This window comes from Phyllobates terribilis, unplaced genomic scaffold, assembly GCF_046119375.1.
Source record: "Phyllobates terribilis strain yellow unplaced genomic scaffold, ASM4611937v1 Scaffold_1__5_contigs__length_1240528914, whole genome shotgun sequence".
Classification (NCBI taxonomy): Eukaryota; Metazoa; Chordata; class Amphibia; order Anura; family Dendrobatidae; genus Phyllobates; species Phyllobates terribilis.
In genome coordinates, this window is record NW_027362761.1 from 274,548,374 (window position 1) to 274,568,592 (window position 20,219).

General features: G+C 40.6%; 1 protein-coding gene across 1 annotated transcript in view; it reads left to right on the top strand.

Moving 5' to 3' along the window:
* TCHP (trichoplein keratin filament binding) overlaps positions 1-20,219 on the top strand; it is a 40,735-nt gene that overhangs the window by 10,904 nt on the left and 9,612 nt on the right. The window contains exons 9-11 of the mRNA XM_073672846.1: positions 328-500; positions 7,273-7,354; positions 17,106-17,291. Of these exons, the coding sequence (XP_073528947.1) occupies positions 328-500; positions 7,273-7,354; positions 17,106-17,291 (441 nt within the window). The remainder of the gene's footprint in view (positions 1-327; positions 501-7,272; positions 7,355-17,105; positions 17,292-20,219) is intronic.

The window sequence follows — 20,219 nt, forward strand, 5'->3', positions numbered from 1 at the left end:
TTCACCACGCCCTTGGTCAGGGCATGATATGGTGCCTGGCCAACCCTTTAACTAGTTCACTGATCACACATCATCACAGCATCTATGATATGAGTAGTATATTTACTGTAAAATCTTATTCGGACCAGCACGGATGAAAAATCGTAAAATGTTGTGTGGTCCTGAAGACCAGAAATAGTTTGGCTTTTTATGGTTAATATTGAACTGTGCTCCTGTCGATCCTGCAGTGAAGTTTGCACCAGATTCATTACAAGTGCATACGCTAACAAAAATGCTGGGTCAGACAATTCACACGCAGCTCAGCATCGTTCTGCCTTGTTCTCTTAGGAAATGGACATGAAGATACTAGCTGCCCTCATCAGTAAAGAAGATGAGGAGCAGCGCTCGCACTCAGCTAGGCGGGAGCAGGCAGCCGCAGATGCCGCATGGATGAAACGTGTCATTGAAGAGCAGCTACACCTGGAGAGGCAGCGGGAAGCAGAGCTTGATACTCTTTTCAGGTGACAGATTGCTCTTTTTACAGACGAAGTTCCAGCATTGGTTGCTGTGGGGTTTTTTTAGCAAGAGGAACAAAAAGTCTGCATTCATCAAGGCTGCATATGAAACATCTATGACATTATAATTTAGGGATATAATTTCACGCTATGAGGTAGGCATTAGGCAGCGTTCACCCAGGCAATGTGGTTTGGTCCAAACAGGTGCAGATTTATTGCTTTCATAAAACTCTTAGGGATTCAAAACTGAAAAACAGCCTCTTCAGGGCACAAAGGTATCACGGCAAATAAACTGTTAATTTAGCAGGGCACATATGCCAGAGGGGGCTCACCCGCACAGATTACAGTACTTTTTCCCGGAGCAAACTTCATACACAGAAGAGGCCCGATCTCCCCAGTCTAAGTATCTCCTTCAGCCTGAGATTCAGCAGCTTCCAAGAAGAGTTCACCTCCCGGAACAGTTTACATTGAATAGGCTGCAGCTTTCCTAGCTGACCCATGAAATCTCCATTCAGAGAGAGACCCCAGCACGTCTCTTTATATCAGCTACTGCTCCCATTTTGGCTGGACACTCACCATCAGCACACTCGACTCTTCTTCATCCAGCAGACTGCCACCCCTAGTGAACACAGGCCCTGGTTGTAGTAAAAAAAAAAAAAAAAAAAAGCTAGGCAGGCGCATCTAATCAAATTCTGCAGAGCTTGGACTTAACCCTGCCCTACCTGGCTCTGCTGCAATGCATAAACAATGTTTTATAGGGGTTGTCCCATAAACAATAATTATCATCAAACCACAGGATGGGTAACAAGTGTATGATAGTCAAGATACGATAAAGGGTAGCTGTAGTATACATGTGCGACCACCACTCCACTCAGCTTTGAGTGTGTGGAAGGGGTAGTTTACATGCATGACCAATGCTCCCATAGACCACGACTGAAGAGGTGGTCACACGTACATACTATTGCTCTGTGGACTTTAGGACCCCCTTTTTCTGGGTCTCTGACGGTCACAGCTTTCGGACCCCCAATGATCACATATATTATCTATCGTTTGCATATATGATAATTTTTTTTGCCTAAACCTTTTTTAACTATTTCTGGACCATCCATAAACTATAAGTGTTTGGAAAATCTACGTTCTACTTCGCAGTGACCTTCTTAAATGTCACTCCATAGTAGAGCCAGCTGCACAACTTTATGCAACTGCGGGAGTGTGGAGCTGGCTGTCAGGTTTATTACCATTTTTACCTTCTCTAGCAGAGAATAGAAAGCGCTGTCATGGGAATGCAGATTAAAAAAAAGAACATGATTTATTGCTATGTTTACCTTCTTGATCCCTATATACACAGTGCTGATCCAGATTAGTAAGCACTGACAGTGCTTCCTCCACCGGACCCTGTGGTAATATGATCGTAGGGTGTAAGGAGGGGACAGGAGTTGCTAAGTACCGGGAGACTCAGCCTCCTCTGCTATGCAGGCAGGAGGCTGACATTCCCCTGTAACTGGGGCTAGTATGCCATCCCTAGTTAACCGAAAATCATGAGTAAAAAAAAAAAAAAATGTATTAATATGTAAAAAGGGTTTAAGACCTCATATGGGGCACAGTGTTTAAAAAGTACATGAAAAAAATAAAATAAATAAAAAATAGCAAAAATAAAATAAAAAAGAAAGGATAAATAAAATATGAAGCCCCATGTGTCGCGAAAAAAAGGGGCAAAAATCATTTGAATACCCAAACGAAAAAAAATTAAAGAGACGTTAAAAGTGCATGTACGGTAAAATCCTAAAGTGTGCCTTCTCAGGAATGGGGGAAAAATGGTCCGGTCATCAACTAGTTAAGTGTTGACACATCCCCCAAAGGTCTTTTATGACCTTATGGGGAGCACAATTTGTGAACAATAAATAAAAAAACGGGAAGCAGAATTGGCCAAGGCCAATCTAAATTCCTGTTATTAGCCCCACCCTCATCGAGAAAAAGAAAGTCTGCAATATATGAAAATAATTTACGGTTATGGTAACAATTTTTAAAATGTATTGTTTTGTTCTTCATGGTCATGGGGAAAAAAATCACACATTTCCTTTTATTTACCCACCAATATCACAAAATATTGATTAAAAAAAGTGTATAAAAATAACTTAAAAATTAGGCCCCATGTTTCATGAAAAAAGGTGCAATAATGAATTATTTGAATATCCGAACAAGAAAAAATGTTACACCTCTTTATACTGTGGACAGTTATTGCTTTTTGTGACATTCACTTTTATGATATACGAGGGGAGGTATGTGTCACTCAGGTTGTTTGCCTATGTGAACTGAAACCTACAAATTTTCTGCCAGCATGTTATGTGCTGGGGGTTAACTCTCTTAAAGGGTGTGGTTTTATGGGAATGGCAAAGAGGGTGGGAGGCCATTCCCCTACCTCCCCTCAGGGTGTGGTTGAGCAGGTTAAATACTCACCAGTAGTTTTCTCTGTGTAGTGTGTGGTCTGGAGAGTGAAGTCTCCAGGCTGTGTTTGGCTGAAGCCAGATAGCAACACCAGAGGACTGATGTTTGCTTAGACTTTATCTGCTACCCAGATCAGGCAGAGCCTTGCTTGCTAATGGACTCTATCATACCTTATCTTTTTGTTTTTCCCGTTCACCCCGAGAGGGCCTGTTTAATTTTTATGGGACACTGCTGGAAGTTTATGCCACAGAATCAACCAGCAGGAAGTTAACCCGAACCGTGTGTCCTGTGTCTGCCTTTGGAGAGCCGAGCAAGTCGCTTTACCACAATTTGTATTGTCACAGGTTGATGCATTTATTTATTTTTTTGCTCGCTCTGTATTAGGCTAGATTCACAAAAAAAAAATCTTTCAGAGTTTCATTCAGAAAAGTGGGATGATTTTTTTCTCACTTGTCTTCTGTATACAATCCATCTTTTTACAGCAGCAGCTGTTAATTATTTACAGGAGCATTTATAGTTTCCTATGTTACAAAATTAAAAATATCCATAAAAATTGGATGCTATACTGTAGCTCTGTACAGTATCTGATTTTTTTTTTTCCGCACACATAGACTTGAATGAGCGAGTCTTATCCGATTTTCAGAAGAAACGAGTACTGCTGAGATTTCTGTTTACAAGCAGATTCACTTATTGAAATAAATCGCTTATCACAGTGGACATTGGTCCGTTTTTTTCACGGATAGCACTTCTATCGAAGGTACGATCATGTGAACGAGCCCTTCCAAGGTTAATGAATGCTCTGCTATCTACTGATCACTATACATACAGTTGTGCTCAAAAGTTTACATACCCCGGCAGAATTTTTCCTTTCTTGGCCTTGTTTCAGAGAATATGAATGATAACAAAAAAACTTTTTCTCCACTTATGGTTATTGGTTGGGTGAAGCCATTTATTGTCAGACTACTGTGTTTTCTCTTTTTAAATCTTAATGGCAACCAAAAACATCCAAATGACCCTCATCAAAAGTTCACATACCCTGGTGATTTTGGCCTTATAGCATGCACAGAATTTGATACAAATGAGTTTGAATGGCTACTAAAGGTAACATCCTCACCTGTGACCTGTTTGCTTGTAATAAGTGTGTGCATAAAAGCTAAGTGAGTTTCTGGGATCCAGACAGACTCTTGCATCTTTCATCCAGCCACTGACGTTTCTGGATTGTGAGTCATGGGGAAAGCTAAAGAATCGTCAATGGATGTACAGGAAAAGGTAGTTGAACTGTATAACACAGGAAAGGGATACAAAAAAATATCCAAGGAATTGATAATGCCAGTCAGCAGTATTCAAACTGATTAACAAATGGAAAATCAGGAGCTCTGTAAAAACCAAACCACGGTCAGGTAGACCAACAAAAATTTCGGTCACAACTGCCAGGAAAATTGTTCGGGATGCTAAGAAAAACCCACAAATAACATCAGCTGAAATTCAGGACCCTCTGAAAACTAGCGGTGTGGCTGTTTCAAGATGCAAAATAAAGGAGGCACTTGAAGAAAAATGGGCTGCATGGTCGAGTCGCCAGAAGAAAGCCATTACTGTGCAAATGCCACAAAGTATCTCTTCTACAATACGCCAAACAGCACAAAGACAAGCCTCAAAACTTCTGGTACAAGGTAATTTGGAGTGATGAGACCAAAACTGAACGTTTTGGCCACAACCATAAACGTTACATTTGGAGAGAGGTCAACAAGGCCTATGATGAAAGGAACACCATTCCTACAGTAAAGCACGGAGGTGGATCGCTGATGTTTTGGGAATGTGTGAGCTACAAAGCACAGGAAACTTGGTAAAAGTTGAAGGAAAGATGAATGCAGCAAGTTATCAGCAAATACTGGAGGCAAATTTGCACTCATCAGCCCGGAAGTTGCACATGGGACGTACTTGGACGTTCCAACATGACAACGATCCAAAACACAAGGCCAAGTCGACCTGTCATGGGCTACAGCAGAACAAAGTGAAGGTTCTGGAGTGGTCATCTGTCTCCTGACCTCAATATCATTGAGCCACTCTGGGGAGATCTCAAGCGCGCAGTTCATGCTAGACAGCCCAGGAATTTACAGGAACTGAAGGCTTTTTGCCAAGAAGAATGGGCAGCTTTACCATCTGAGAAATTAAAGAACCTCATCCAAAACTACCACAAAAGACTTCAAGCTGTCATTGATGTTAGAGGGGGCAATACACGGTATTAAGAACTGGGGTATGTGAACTTTTGATCAGGGTCTTTTGGATGTTTTTGGTTGTCATTAAGATTTAAAAAGAGAAGACACAGTAGTTTGACAATAAATGGCTTCACCCAAGCAATAACCATGAATGGGGAAAAGTTTTTTTGTTATCATTCATATTCTCTGAAACAAGGCCAAGAAAGGAAAAATTCTGCCGGGGTATGTAAACTTTTGAGCACAACTGTAATATGCCTACTTCATGCTAAGGGTTACAGTGACGTCTTATTACTTCATTACGTCGGTGAGATGATTGGAGTGTGTACATATGTGCTCAGTCTATAACAGCTTAGCATAATTATAGATTAATCTTCTCGTGTGCTTGTCTGCAGCTACTCACAGATAATAATAGCTCTAATAGCATGTACGTGTCTGAGATTAACCCATGTGAATAGCCTTGACATTCAGGTTATGCAAATGACGCCCTAATATTTGGTACGTTGCTCAGACAGTGACAAGACAAGGCGGAATGATCATTATTACCTGTACCTTTGGTGATTTGTTGTCTTATAGGCACTTAGGTGACTATTCTCCAGGAACATATTTATGTGTGGTCTAACCAAAGTATTTATTGAAAGCTGAGACCGAATAACCAGTTTTAACTTTTCATACTGATACTATATACAGACACTGTATATGCCACTATAGGAAATCAGAGAGTGCAGCTTTAAAGGGGTATTCCCATCTCCAAGATCCTATCCCAGTATGTAGTAGGTGTAATAACAATAATAACAAATACCTTCAATTAGAAATACAGTTCTTCTGATTCGCTATGTTGCTTACCCCATGTGCAGGACTTTGCTTAGGTATTCATGATTACGACTGCTAACCAGTGTCATTATATGAGTGGCCGTAACCATGGATACCTAACCTACAACAATGCCCTGCACATGAGGTAAGTGACAGTGAATCAGAAGAACTATACTACATTTCTAATTGGAGGTATTTGCTAATATTATTAGGGTGCAGTCATGCAGACGTATAACATTGCCTACGATCGCACTGACTGGCCGGCGGCTCTCCTGACTGGAGCATAACAGCGTCATGTATTTCTATGCAGCTGTCATGCTCAGGTGAGGAGAGGTGACGGCCAGTCCAAGGATTGAGATGCGATCCGTCTGACTGCGCCCTTACACCTACTCCGTATTGGGACACGATCTTCCATGGTGAGAATGACTCTGCATATACACAAGCATTATAAGATCATTTCCAGGATATTTTGCTAAAAAACTGTTAAAATGCAGCGGATGTTGTTTTAATTCTATTCTGACTTCAGAAATGTATAGCTCCATCTTCATACCCAGCAGATTGTACAGGACAGATTCACCAGTAATATAAGCCTCATTACCACCAGGAGAATGTGTATGGTGGTTCAGAAGACAGAGCTGAATCTGCTCTCATCTTACCAAGTAGATTAATATTTATTAATCCCCTAAAGAGGCGATTAAGAGCTGAGTCTGAGAAATCTCAATGTCAGCTAATCACTTGTTATTGCTCCCCACTCCCCATGCATACTTGGCTGAGCGTTCATGTGTACTCTATGGGGAGAGCAGAATAAGGCTGGGTCCACATGAGCATATTTCACGGCTCATATACGGACTACAATGCCCAGACTGACCACAGGTCTCTCGACCTGCACTGCCAGCTTCATAGACACATAGGCGGCTGTAAGTAAATTTGGGTCAGGAGAACCGCCACCAGACCGAGCATTGTGGTCCGTATATGAACCGGGAAATCTTATCTATGGAGAATCTTATGGAGAATGAAAGGATCGGACGCCTGAAACGCAAACTTCTATTTCTTCTCTTCCCTGATGTTACCTGTTCAGAGCTTGATAATAAACAGTAATTAAAATCTAACACTTGTAATTAACTAATAAGGGATAGTCTTAAAAAATGGAATTCTATACATTGCATTTTCCTCGCACCACTTCACACGCAGCGCCGATCCACCTTTTGGACTTAAAGAGATTTTAATACTACACCATAGACTTAGTCTTTACCCAGAGAAGCAGCGTGAATTAACTGCAATTTCTATTATTACTATTTACTTTCTAGGGAGGAAGCCAAACAGGTGTGGGAGAAAAGGGAGGCGGAGTGGGACAGAGAGAGGAACGCACGGAGTCGCCTGATGACAGAGGTAATGGTGCACACTACTTAGTGGGCCACTTTCTGTGCTACATTCTCATCTTATATCCACACCGCCAATGGCAGCCACAGTTGTCCATATATTTCTTTGTAATATACCTAATGCTTTCTGCTATGACCAGTGGTGCCCAAACTTTTACATGCCACTGTAAAGAGCCAGACCTTCCAATAATTTATAGTCTAGCATAACATATCACAAGGCAATATTCACATGGAGCAGAATAAAGTGTGGTGCAGTGCTTTGAGTGGCGTTTAACACATAAGTTATTGGCCACTCTACTAGAGATAAAATCTGTTGCTGTGTGAACATGGTCTTTAACCACTTCGCGCCAGAGCCTGTTTTTGCCTTCGTGACCGGGCCAATTTTTTCAATTCTGACCACTGCCAGTTTATGAAGTAATTACCCTGGAACGCTTCAACGTATTCCCCTGATTCAGAGATTGTTTTTTCGTGACATATTGTACTTCATGACAGTGGTAAAATTTCTTCGATATCACTTGCGTTTATTTGTGAAAAAATTGGAAATTTGGCGAAAATTTTGAAAATTTTGCAATTTTCAAACTTTGAATTTTCATGCCATTAAATCAGAGAGATATGTCACACAAAATAGTTAATAAATAACATTTCCCACATGTCTACTTTACATCAGCACAATTTTGGAACCCAAATTTTTTTTTGTTAGGGAGCTATAAGGGTTAAAAGTTGACCAGCGATTTCTCATTTTTCCAACAAAATTTACAAAACCATTTTTTTAGGGACCACATCACATTTGAAGTCACTTTGAGGGGTCTTTATGACAGAAAATACCCAAAAGTGACACCATTCTAAAAACTGCACCCCTCAAGGTGCTCAAAACCACATTCAAGAACTTTATTAACCCTTCAGGTGATTCACAGGAATTTTTGGAATGTGGAAGAAAAAAATTAACATTTAACTTTTTTCACAAAAATGTTACTTTAGACCCAATTTTTTTATTTTCACAGGGGTAACATGAAAAAATGGACCCCAAATTTTTTTGTGCAATTTCTCTTGAGCGTGCTGATACCCCATATGTGAGGGAAAACCACTGTTTGGGCGCACGGCAGGGTTCGGAAGGGAAGGAGCGCCATTAGACTTTTTGAATGTAAAATTTGTCTGAATAATTAGCGGACGCCATGTTGCGTTTGGAGAGCTCCTGATGTGCCTAAACAGTGGAAACCCCCCACAAGTGCCACCATTTTGGAAACTAGACCCCTTAGGGAACTTATCTAGATGTGTGGTGAGCACCTTGCACCCCCAGCTGCTTCACAGAAGTTTATAATATTGAGCCGTAAAAATAAAATTTTCACATTTTTCCCTCAAAAAATGTTTTTCATTCCCTAATTTTGTATTATCATAAGGATAACAGGAGAAATTGCACCATGAAATTTGTTGTGCAATTTCTCCTGAACACGCCGATACCCCATATGTGGAGGCAAATTACTGTTTGGGCACATGGCAGGGTTTGAAAGGGAAGGAGCGCCATTTGACTTTTTGAATGTAAAATTTGTTTGAATAATTAGCGGACGCCGTGTCACATTTGGGGAGCCCCTAATGTGCCTAAACAGTGGAAACCCCCCACAAGTGCCACCATTTTGGAAACTAGACCCCTTAGGGAACTTATCTAGATGTGTGGTGAGCACCTTGCACCCCCAGCTACTTCACAGAAGTTTATAATATTGAGCCGTAAAAATAAAATTTTCACATTTTTCCCTCAAAAAATGTTTTTCATTCCCTAATTTTGTATTATCATAAGGGTAACAGGAAAAATTGCACCATGAAATTTGTTGTGCAATTTCTCCTGAACACGCCGATACCCCATATGTGGGGGAAAACCACTGATTTGGTGTACGGCAGGGTTCGGAAGAGAAAGAAGCGCTATGTTGGCTGGGATAGGCACAGACGCCATGTCACATTTGAAGAGTCGCTGACATGCCAAAACAGCAGAAACCCCCACAAGTGACCCCATTTTGTAAACTACACCTCTCAAGGAATTCATCTAGGGAAGTAGTGAGCATTTTTTAATTTTTAAATTTATACCATTGGGCAGTGAAAAAAGCATAATTATATTTTTACCACAAAAAAATGTTTTACCCTCAGATTTTACATTTTCACACAGGGCAATGGGTAAAAATGGTGCCGAAATGTGTCACACAATTTCTTCTAAAAGTGTCAATACCCCATATGTGGCTGTATCGTACCACTTAGCCATACGGTGAGATTTGAGGGGGAAGGAGCGCTATTTGACAATTGGAGAACAAATTATTGTAGAATAGGCATTTGGATTTGGGAGCACAAAATTTTCTGAATTTCTTTTGGGGGGCAAGGACCATTTTGCTTTTCCAGAGCCTTTCTGCTACCAGTAACTTGGAAGTCCCTTATATTTTTAACAGATGATGGACCTGAGTGGGGACTAGCTTTTTTTGAGGACTGAGTTGAAGCTTTTATTGGGAACATTTTACGTAACATTTATCCGGCGCTCTAGGCTGAGCACTTACATCGGGGTTTCCATCTAATTTTCCAAGTGATGTAATTCAGATGAAACCCCTGCAGGATCCATTCACTGTAATGAGGCAGCAGAGTTACTCTGGACTCCGTCTGGCCTCTGTTTAGTGGTGTCCTTTTTTTCAGAAGTGCACAAAACTGTGGCCAACCGCACTTTTATGCACGCCTAAAACAAATGACACCGTGGGATCCCAGGCTAGACGGCATCCACAGTGGCCTATATCTGCCTCATTACAGGGAATCTTCCATCATGGGTTCTGGCTGAATCACGTATTTCAGAGATTTACACGGAAACTCTGGTGTAAGTGCTCAGCGCAGAGCGCAGGATAAATGTGAGCAGAGCCTTACTGGGATCTTTGGGAGACATAATAAACAAATCAGTAGCAGGTGAATAATATTTGTTTTATTTATTTTTTATGCCGTTCCTAGTGTGATATAACTGATTAGATTACTTTATTCTTCGGGTCGGTGCGATTACAGAGATACCAGATTTATATCGGGTTTTTATGACTGACAGCTGTCACACACTAAAATACGCTTTTTTTGCAAAATCTAGTTTTTGCATCACCATATTTTGAGAGCTATAATTTTTCCATATTTCGGCCGATAGAGTCATGTGATGGCTTGTTTTTTGCGGGACGAGTTGAAATTTTTATTGGAACCATTTTTGGGCACGTGACATTTTTTGATCGCTTTCTATTCCGTTTTTTGGGAGGTAAAGTTAACAAAAACAAACACTTCAGGAATTGTTTTTTGAGGTTTTTTTTATGCCGTTCTGCGTGTGGTAAAAGTGATCAGGCAGCGTTATTCTTCGGGTCAGTACGTTTACAGCGATACTACACTTACTGTATTTTTTTCATGTTTTGGCGCTTTTACACAATAAAACAATTTTATAGAAAAAAAAATATTTTTTTTGCATTGCTTTATTCTGAGCGCTATAACTTTTTTATTTTTTGGCTGATGGAGCTGTATGGCGGCTTTTTTTTGCGGAACAAGATGACGTTTTCAGTGGTACCATTTTTATTTCTATTCTGCTTTTTGATTGCATTTTTTTCCACTTTTTGTTTGGCGATATGATGAAAAAGCATATTTTTTTGCTTCGTTTTTTATTTATTTTTATTACGGTGTGCACAGAAGGAGTTAATTAGTGTGACAGTTTTATAGCTCGGGTTGTTTCGGGCGCGGCGATACCAAATATGTGTACTTTTTTTGGTTTTGTAATAATTTACGGATTTATTGGTTTAATATTTTATTTATTTATTTTTATTTATTTTGTGATTTTTTTTTTTAATAGTTTAAAAACTTTTTTTTTACTTTTTTTTACATTTTTACTTAGTCCCTGTATGGGACATTAATTTTTATTTTTCTGATCACTGATCTCATGTAATGTAATACACATATATTACATTATATGAGATCTTCACTGACTGTTTCAGTCAGTTTCCTGTCTGGCATCAGCTACATACAGGCTGAAGTCAGACAGGAAGGACACCATATATGGCAGAGCTGGAGGCGGTCATGTGACCTCCAGCTGCCATAGCAACCCCAGGTCCTGGAAGGAAACGGAGGTCTTCGGAGGTAAGTATGACGACCCCCTCTGTTCCTGCTGTCTCCTATATGCCGTGATCACTATAGATCACAGCATATAGAAGACAGCAAAGGGTTAACATCACTGGGACCTGATCTAATCAGGTCCCGATGATGTACCCTGTCAGAGCTAACGCTCTGCACCGGAATCGCAGTGCTTGCAGGACCCTGGGGTTTTTAAACGTCGGCACTGCACAGAGCCCGGCAAGCGCCGACGTTTATCTACAGTGGGCGGTCGGGAACCGGTTAAAGGAAACCTTCACGTTCAGGTAAATAGTGTTGAAAACCTGTGTAGTTGGCTTGTTGACAGCACAGCTACAGGGAGGAAATTAAAGGCCTTGGGGTGCAAGTGTGCAGTCACTCTACAGTGGATACGGAAAGTATTCAGACCCCTTCAACTTTTTCACTCTTTGTTTCATTACAGTCATTTGGTAAATTCTAAAAAGTTCATTTTTTTTCTCATTAAAGTACACTCTGCACCCCATCTTGACTGAAAAAAAAAACAGAAGTGTAGAATTTTTTGCAAATTTATTAAAAAAGAAAAACTTAAATATCATATGGTCATAAGTATTCAGACCCTTTGCTCAGACACTTATATTTAAGTGACATGCTGTCCATTTCCTTGTGATCCTCCTTGAAATGGTTCTACTCCTTCATTGGAGTCCAGCTGTGTTTAATTAAACTGATAGGACTTGCTCAGGACTTGTCCAGCCAAACTGAGCAATCGTGGGAGAAGAGCCTTGGTGAGAGAGGTAAAGAAGAACCCCAAGATCACTGTGGCTGAGCTCCAGAGATGCAGATGGGAGAAAGTTCCACAAAATCAACTATCACTGCAGCCCTCCACCAGTCGGGCCTTTATGGCTGAGTGGCCCGACGGAAGCTTTTCCTCGGTGCAAGACATGTGAAAGCCCGCATAGAGTTTTCTCAAAAACACATGAAGTTCTCCCAGACTATGAGAAATAAGATTCTCTGGTTTGATGAGACGAAGATAGAACTTTTTGGTGATAATTCTAAGGGGTATGTGTGGAGAAAACCAGGCACTGCTCATCACCTGCCCAATACAATCCCAACAGTGAAACATGGTGGTGGCAGCATCATGCTATGGGGGTGTTTTTCAGCTGCAGGGACAGGACGAATGGTTGCAATTGAAGGAAACATGAATGCGGCCAAGTACAGAGATATCCTGGATGAGAACCTCTTCCAGAGTGCTCTGGACCTCAGACTTGGCCGAAGGTTCACCTTCCAACAAGACAATGACCCTAAGCACACAGCTAAAATAACAAAGGAGTGGCTTCAGAACAATTCTGTGACCATTCTTGACTGGCCCAGCCAGAGCCCTGACCTAAATCCAATTGAGCATGTCTGGAGAGACCTGAAAATGGCTGTCCACCAACATTCACCATCCAACCTGACGGAACTGGAGAGGATCTGCAAGGAAGAATGGCAGAGGATCCCCAAATCCAGGTGTGAAAAACTTGTTGCATCATTCCCAAGAAGACTCATGGCTGTGCTAGCTCAAAAGGGTGCTTCTACTCAATACTGAGCAAAGGGTCTGAATACTTATGACCATGTGATATTTCAGTTTTTCTTTCTTAATACATTTGCAAAAATTTCTACATTTCTGTTTTTTTCAGTCAAGATGGGGTGCAGAGTGTACTTTAATGAGAAAAAAATGAACTTTTTAGAATTTACCAAATGGCTGCAATGAAACAGAGTGAAAAATTTAAAGGGGTCTGAATACTTTCCATACCCACTGTATGTGCTGCAGACGTGTGAATCCTCAATGCGCACGCTGTGAGGATTCCCTGATGCGACCGCACGTATGCAATTTTCATACTTCCAGCCACATTCCAACTAGACATGTCCAGCCTTGCTCAGTTCACTTGTATTGAGCGCGGCCATGCATGTGTAGTTTGTATGTGACAGCATATATGCAAATTACGTACTTATCACACGCCTGCCTGCTCTCGACCCCGGAGAATCCTGACAGCACCCTTTGCGCGCGATGTGAGGATTCACAAGTCTGCAGTCAGATAGATACTTGTACCCCATGAGTAGTTAACCCCTTAAAGTCATATTCTCCCTGCAGCTGCTCGCTTTAAGTCATCGGAGTGGTGCTGAGTGCTATTACCGTCACCGCTCACTATACAGTCACTGCAGCTCTAATCACTCCCTGGCACATAGATTGACAGCCTGCTCTGCACACACGCTGCATTAATAAGCTGCAAAACAGGCTGTCAGTCATTGTGCCGGGGACTAACTACAGCTGTGATCTCTGTGTAGTGAGCGGCGAGTATAGTTGCTCCCTGCACTGTCCCACTGATTAAAAGCAAGAATATAACTTAATTTTCTCACTATAGCTGCTGCTCCCGTAGGGCAGACAGAAATGATTTATAGAGTAACCATTTTAATTTTTATTTCATAAATCAAGAGTAAATATCTTAGGAGATGGCAGTTGCTACTGATAAGAATCTATGTAGAGGTGTGGGCAGAAGGGGGAGCTCCTCTCGTTTCCTCCCTTGAAGTGCCCATATTTTACCCCTAAATTGAGAATTTTGAAAATGACTGATTAGTCCTAGAAGAGAAAGAAGTCGGTTTTTCTGATCATATATGTTACCAAGTTGCTTATTTTCACGTGTATTGATTTATGAACTAGAGATTAAAGGGCACTTGTCAGTATGATCAACCCTCCTAAGCCATCTATATGGGCATGCTGGTCATAGGTAACTGAAAAAAATTTACCTTGATATCCGCAATTTGATGTCTTATTTCCAAGAAATAAACATTTTTCTGAATATGTAAATGAGCTGTTAAGATCTAAGGGCCAGACACTGATCTCCTTGCCTCCAGATTTTATTTTAAATAAAAGGGGGAATTACCAGTGTGAGACATGTTGTTCAGGAGAGCAGACTGTCAGTCATTATTTGTCTCACACTGGTAACGCCTCCATTCATGTATAATAAGTTCTGGAGACAGATTCCCATGCAGATTTGTATCCTGACCATCATTTCTAACACTTAATTTACATATTTAAAAAAATGTGGATTTTTCTGGAATAAGACATTGTATTACAGATATCTTGGTGTCATTTTATTCAGCTTCCTATGACCTACAGTACACACCAAAAGTTTGGACACACCTTATCATTTAAAGATTTTTCTGTATTTTCATGACTATGAAAATTGTACATTCACACTGAAGGCATCAAAACTATGAATTAACACGTGGAATTATATACTTAACAAAAAAGTGTGAAACAACTGAAAATATGTCTTATATTCTAGGTTCTTCAAAGTAGCCACCTTTTGCTTTGATGACTGCTTTGCACACTCTTGGCATTCTCTTGATCAGCTTCAAGAGTTAGTCACCGGAAATGGTCTTCCAACAATCTTGAAGGAGTTCCCAGAGATGCTTAGCACTTGTTGGCCCTTTTGCCTTCACTCTGCGGTCCAGCTCACCCCAAACCATCTCGATTGGGTTCAGGTCTGGTGACTGTGGAGGCCAGGTCATCTGGCATAGCACCCCATCACATGGAATACCATGCCGCTGCACGATGCTGTGGTAGCCATGCTGGTTCAGTATGCCTTCAATTTTGAATAAATCCCCAACAGTGTCACCAGCAAAGCACCCCCACACCATCACACCTCCTCCTCCATGCTTCACGGTGGGAACCAGGCATGTAGAGTCCATCCGTTCACCTTTTCTGCGTTGCACAAAGACACGGTGGTTGGAACCAAAGATCTCAAATTTGGACTCATCAGACCAAAGCACAGATTTCCACTGGTCTAATGTCCATTCCTTGTGTTCTTTAGCCCAAACAAGTCTCTTCTGCTTGTTGCCTGTCCTTAGCAGTGGTTTCCTAGCAGCTATTTTACCATGAAGGCCTGCTGCACAAAGTCTCCTCTTAACAGTTGTTGAATAGATGTGTCTGCTGCTAGAACTCTGTGTGGCATTGACCTGGTCTCTAATCTGAGCTGCTGTTAACCAGCGATTTCTGAGGCTGGTGACTCGGATAAACTTATCCTCAGAAGCAGAGGTGACTCTTGGTCTTCCTTTCCCGGGGCAGTCCTCATGTGCGCCAGTTTCTTTGTAGCGCTTGATGGTTTTTGCAACTGCACTTGTGGACACTTTCAAAGTTTTCCCAATTTTTCGGACTGACTGACCTTCATTTCTTAAAGTAATGATGTCCACTCATTTTTCTTTACTTAGCTGCTTTTTTCTGGCCATAATACAAATTCTAACAGTCTATTCAGTAGGACTATCAGCTGTGTATCCACCTGACTTCTGCACAACACAACTGATGGTCCCAACCCCATTTATAAGGCAAGAAATCCCACTTATTAAACCTGACAGGGCACACCTGTGAAGTGAAACCATTTCCGGTGACTACCTCTTGAAGCTCATCAAGAGAATGCCAAGAGTGTGCAAAGCAGTCATTAAAGCAAAAGGTAGCTACTTTGAAGAACCTAGAATATAAGACATATTTTCAGTTGTTTCACACTTTTTTGTTAAGTATATAATTCCACATGTGTTAATTCATAGTTTTGATGCCTTCAGTGTGAATGTACAATTTTCATAGTCATGAAAATACAGAAAAATCTTTAAATGAGAAGGTCTGTCCAAACTTTTGGTCTGTACTGTATATGCCCATATAGATGTCTTAGGAGGGTTAATCCTACTGACAGATTCCCTTTTTAAACAGTAGTTACGTTCCTGGATGTGACAAGTTCCCTTTAAAGGGTTATTGCCTCCTTAGCAAGTTATCACCTATCCAAAGTTAAAGTGGTGTAGCTTGCTGACTTCTGGTATCCTCACTGCTTTAACTTCCACTGATCTAGAAAGTAGGGCTCCAAAGTGCCATTTCCATCGTATTGGCCGTGCATTCATTGCTCATGGCATTGTCGGAGGTAGCTGGGCACTGTTATTGGCTATATTCAGCGGGCCTAAAGACAATAAATCAAGTTGAGGTGCATGTGCTCCATTCAGTTGTGTACTTCAGGGACAATTTCTCAAGATTTTAGGGGATAACCCGCTAAAATGGTAATAACCCTTTAAAGGAACACTAAACCTAGAAATGATGGATAAAGTAAACGGGATAATCTTACGCCCACTGTTTGTCTGCATGATTTTCAGCATGAAATAGTCCTGCAGAAATGCTGTTCAAAATAAACGTTAAATCTGCTAATCTGTTTCATTTTTGGTTGGTGACCTGCAGAGGGGCAGAGCGTAGTGATTCTTCTGTTCTGCTGCAGCCAGTTGCCTTACAGCCAGTCACAGGATAGTGAGGAGGAAGGCAAATGGCTAATCTCCAAGGACACATACAGAAGATCAGGCAAAATAAGAGTAGTGGGAAGGAGGTGTGCATCAGAGAAGTGCTGGACAGCCCTTTTTTTTATTTGTGGATTTTCTATGTTGCTTTCAGTAAAAATGTGTTTCTACTTTCTTAAGGAAAATTGAATAATCAATGTCTGATTTGTTTTATTTATTTTTATTTTTTTAACAATATTTTATCTCCACATTAGATATATGGCAGGTATTATTGTCAGCTTATAAATATATATTCATTGGTCTTTGTTGTTAAAAAGGCTTTAGAATCATTGGAATATACTTTATAACAATGTCTCCTTATCCAGGTGCTGACAGGAAGACAACTACAGATCCAGGAAAAATTAGAACAAAATAAACGTGCACAGAGGGAATCACTAAAGTCTCGGGAACAGCTCATCCAAGAGCTTGAGGAGGTGAAGCAATTGACTTCCAGAGAGAAAAAAGAGGAGGAAGAACAGAAGACCACTCGAAGACTGGAACTGGAGACACAGGTACAATATTATGTGCAGTGGCGTAACTAGAGTCTGATGGGCCCCAGTGCAAAATTTGGACTGCCCCCCCCCCCCCCTTCATCCTGGTATGTGTCCCTCATCCTGGCCCAATCCTGGTGTGTGTGTATATATATATATATATATATATATATTTTTATATATATATATATATATATATATATATTTATATATGTCCCTCATCCTGATATATACAGGTGCATCTCACTAAATTGGAATATCATCAAAAAGTTAATTTATTTCAGTTCTTCAATACAAAAAGTGAAGCTCATATATTATATAGAGTCATTACAGACAGAGTGATCTATTTCAAGTGTTTATTTCTGTTAATAAATAATTTACTGAGATAATGTCTTTTGTGTTTTCATTAGCTGTAAGCCATAATCATCAACATTAACAGAAATAAACACTTGGAATAGATCACTCTGTTTGTAATGACTCTATATAATATATGAGCTTCACTTTTTGTATTGAAGAACTGACATAAATTAACTTTTTGATGATATTCCAATTTAGTGAGATGCACCTGTGTGTATGTATACGTGTATGTATGTGTGTGTATATATATATACAGTATAGACCAAAAGTTTGGACACACCTTCTCATTTAAAGATTTTTCTGTATTTTCATGACTATGAAAATTGTACATTCACACTGAAGGAATCAAAACTATGAATTAACACATGTGGAATTATATACTTAACAAAAAAGTGTGAAACAACTGAAAATATGTCTTATATTCTAGGTTCTTCAAAGTAGCCACCTTTCTGCTTTGATGACTGCTTTGCACACTCTTGGCATTCTCTTGATGAGCTTCAAGAGGTAGTCACCGGAAATGGTTTTCACTTCACAGGTGTGCCCTGTCAGGTTTAATAAGTGGGATTTCTTGCCTTATAAATGGGGTTGGGACCATCAGTTGTGTTGTGCAGAACTCTGGTGGATACACAGCTGATAGTCCTACTGAATAGACTGTTAGAATTTGTATTATGGCAAGAAAAAAGCAGCTAAGTAAAGAAAAACGAGTGGCCATCATTGCTTTAAGAAATGAAGGTCAGTCAGTCCGAAAAATTGGGAAAACTTTGAAAGTGTCCCCAAGTGCAGTTGCAAAAACCATCAAGCACTACAAAGAAACTGGCTCACATGAGGACTGCCCCAGGAAAGGAAGAACAAGAGTCACCTCTGCTTCTGAGGATAAGTTTATCCGAGTCACCAGCCTCAGAAATCGCAGGTTAACAGTAGCTCAGATTAGAGACCAGGTCAATGCCACACAGAGTTCTAGCAGCAGACACATCTCTTCAACAACTGTTAAGAGGAGACTTTGTGCAGCAGGCCTTCATGGTAAAATAGCTGCTAGGAAACCACTGCTAAGGACAGGCAACAAACAGAAGAGACTTGTTTGGGCTAAAGAACACAAGGAATGAACATTAGACCAGTGTAAATCTGTGCTTTGGTCTGATGAGTCCAAATTTGAGATCTTTGGTTCCGACCACCATGTCTTTGTGCGACGCAGAAAAGGTGGACGGATGGACTCTACATGCCTGATTCCCACCGTGAAGCATGGAGGAGGAGGTGTGATGGTGTGGGGGTGCTTTGCTGGTGACACTGTTGGGGATTTATTAAAAATTTAAGGCATACTGAACCAGCATGGCTACCACAGCATCTTGCAGCAGCATGCTATTCCATCCGGTTTGTGTTTAGTTGGACCATCATTTATTTTTCAACAGGACAATGACCCCAAGCACACCTCCAGGCTGTGTAAGGGCTATTTTACCAAGAAGGAGAGTGATGGGGTGCTACGCCAGATGACCTGGCCTCCACAGTCACCAGACCTGAACCCAATCGAGATGGTTTAGGGTGAGCTGGACCGCAGATTGAAGGCAAAAGGGCCAACAAGTGCTAAGCATCTCTGGGAACTCCTTCAAGATTGTTGGAAGACCATTTCCGGTGACTACCTCTTGAAGCTGATCAAGAGAATGCCAAGAGTGTGCAAAGCAGTCATCAAAGCAAAAGGTGGCTACTTTGAAGAACCTAGAATATAAGACATATTTTCAGTTGTTCACACTTTTTTGTTAAGTATATAATTCCACATGTGTTAATTCATAGCTTTGATGCCTTCAGTGTGAATGTACAATTTTCATAGTCATGAAAATACAGAAAAATCTTTAAATGATAAGGTGTGTCCAAACTTTTGGTCTGTACTGTATATATGTATACACACGCACACGCACATATACATACATACATACATACATACATACATACATACATACATACAGGGTGGTCCAAAGTAGGTGGACAGAAAGTGTAATAAGGTTATGAAGGGGGAGATTTATCAAACAAAATCCAGTAATTTTAGATAACATTATGTGGAGTGATTAAGCTTCTTTCACATTATCTGGCCATATTAACAGACATAATTGTATTTACTGGTATAATGAGAACATGCATTTAACATTAGAGCAACAACTAAATGAGCCTGGTGTCAATGTTTGGGGTGGTATTTCAAGTTTTGGTGTTTTAGGACCAATATTTTTTGATGGAACAGTCACAGGAGATAAGTATCTCGAAATTCTAATGAATCAAGTTGTTCCCCAGTTACAGCAACAGTCTAATTGAAAAGACCTTTATTTCCAACAAGATGGGGCCCCTCCACATTATTCAAGAGTAGTCCGCGAGTATCTTGATGAAACATTTCCTAATAAATGGATTGGCCGAAGAGGCCCACTTGATTGGCCGGCACGTTCACCAGACTTGACCCCAATGGATTTTTTCTTTTGGGGAGTACTCAAGGACAAAGTTTATAGTCGAAAACCAAAAAGTGTCAGTGATTTGAAAAATTACATAAGAGATGCATTTCAAGAAATTAATACCCAAAAAAGTTTGTCGAAGCGTAAGAGGCAGACTTCAAAG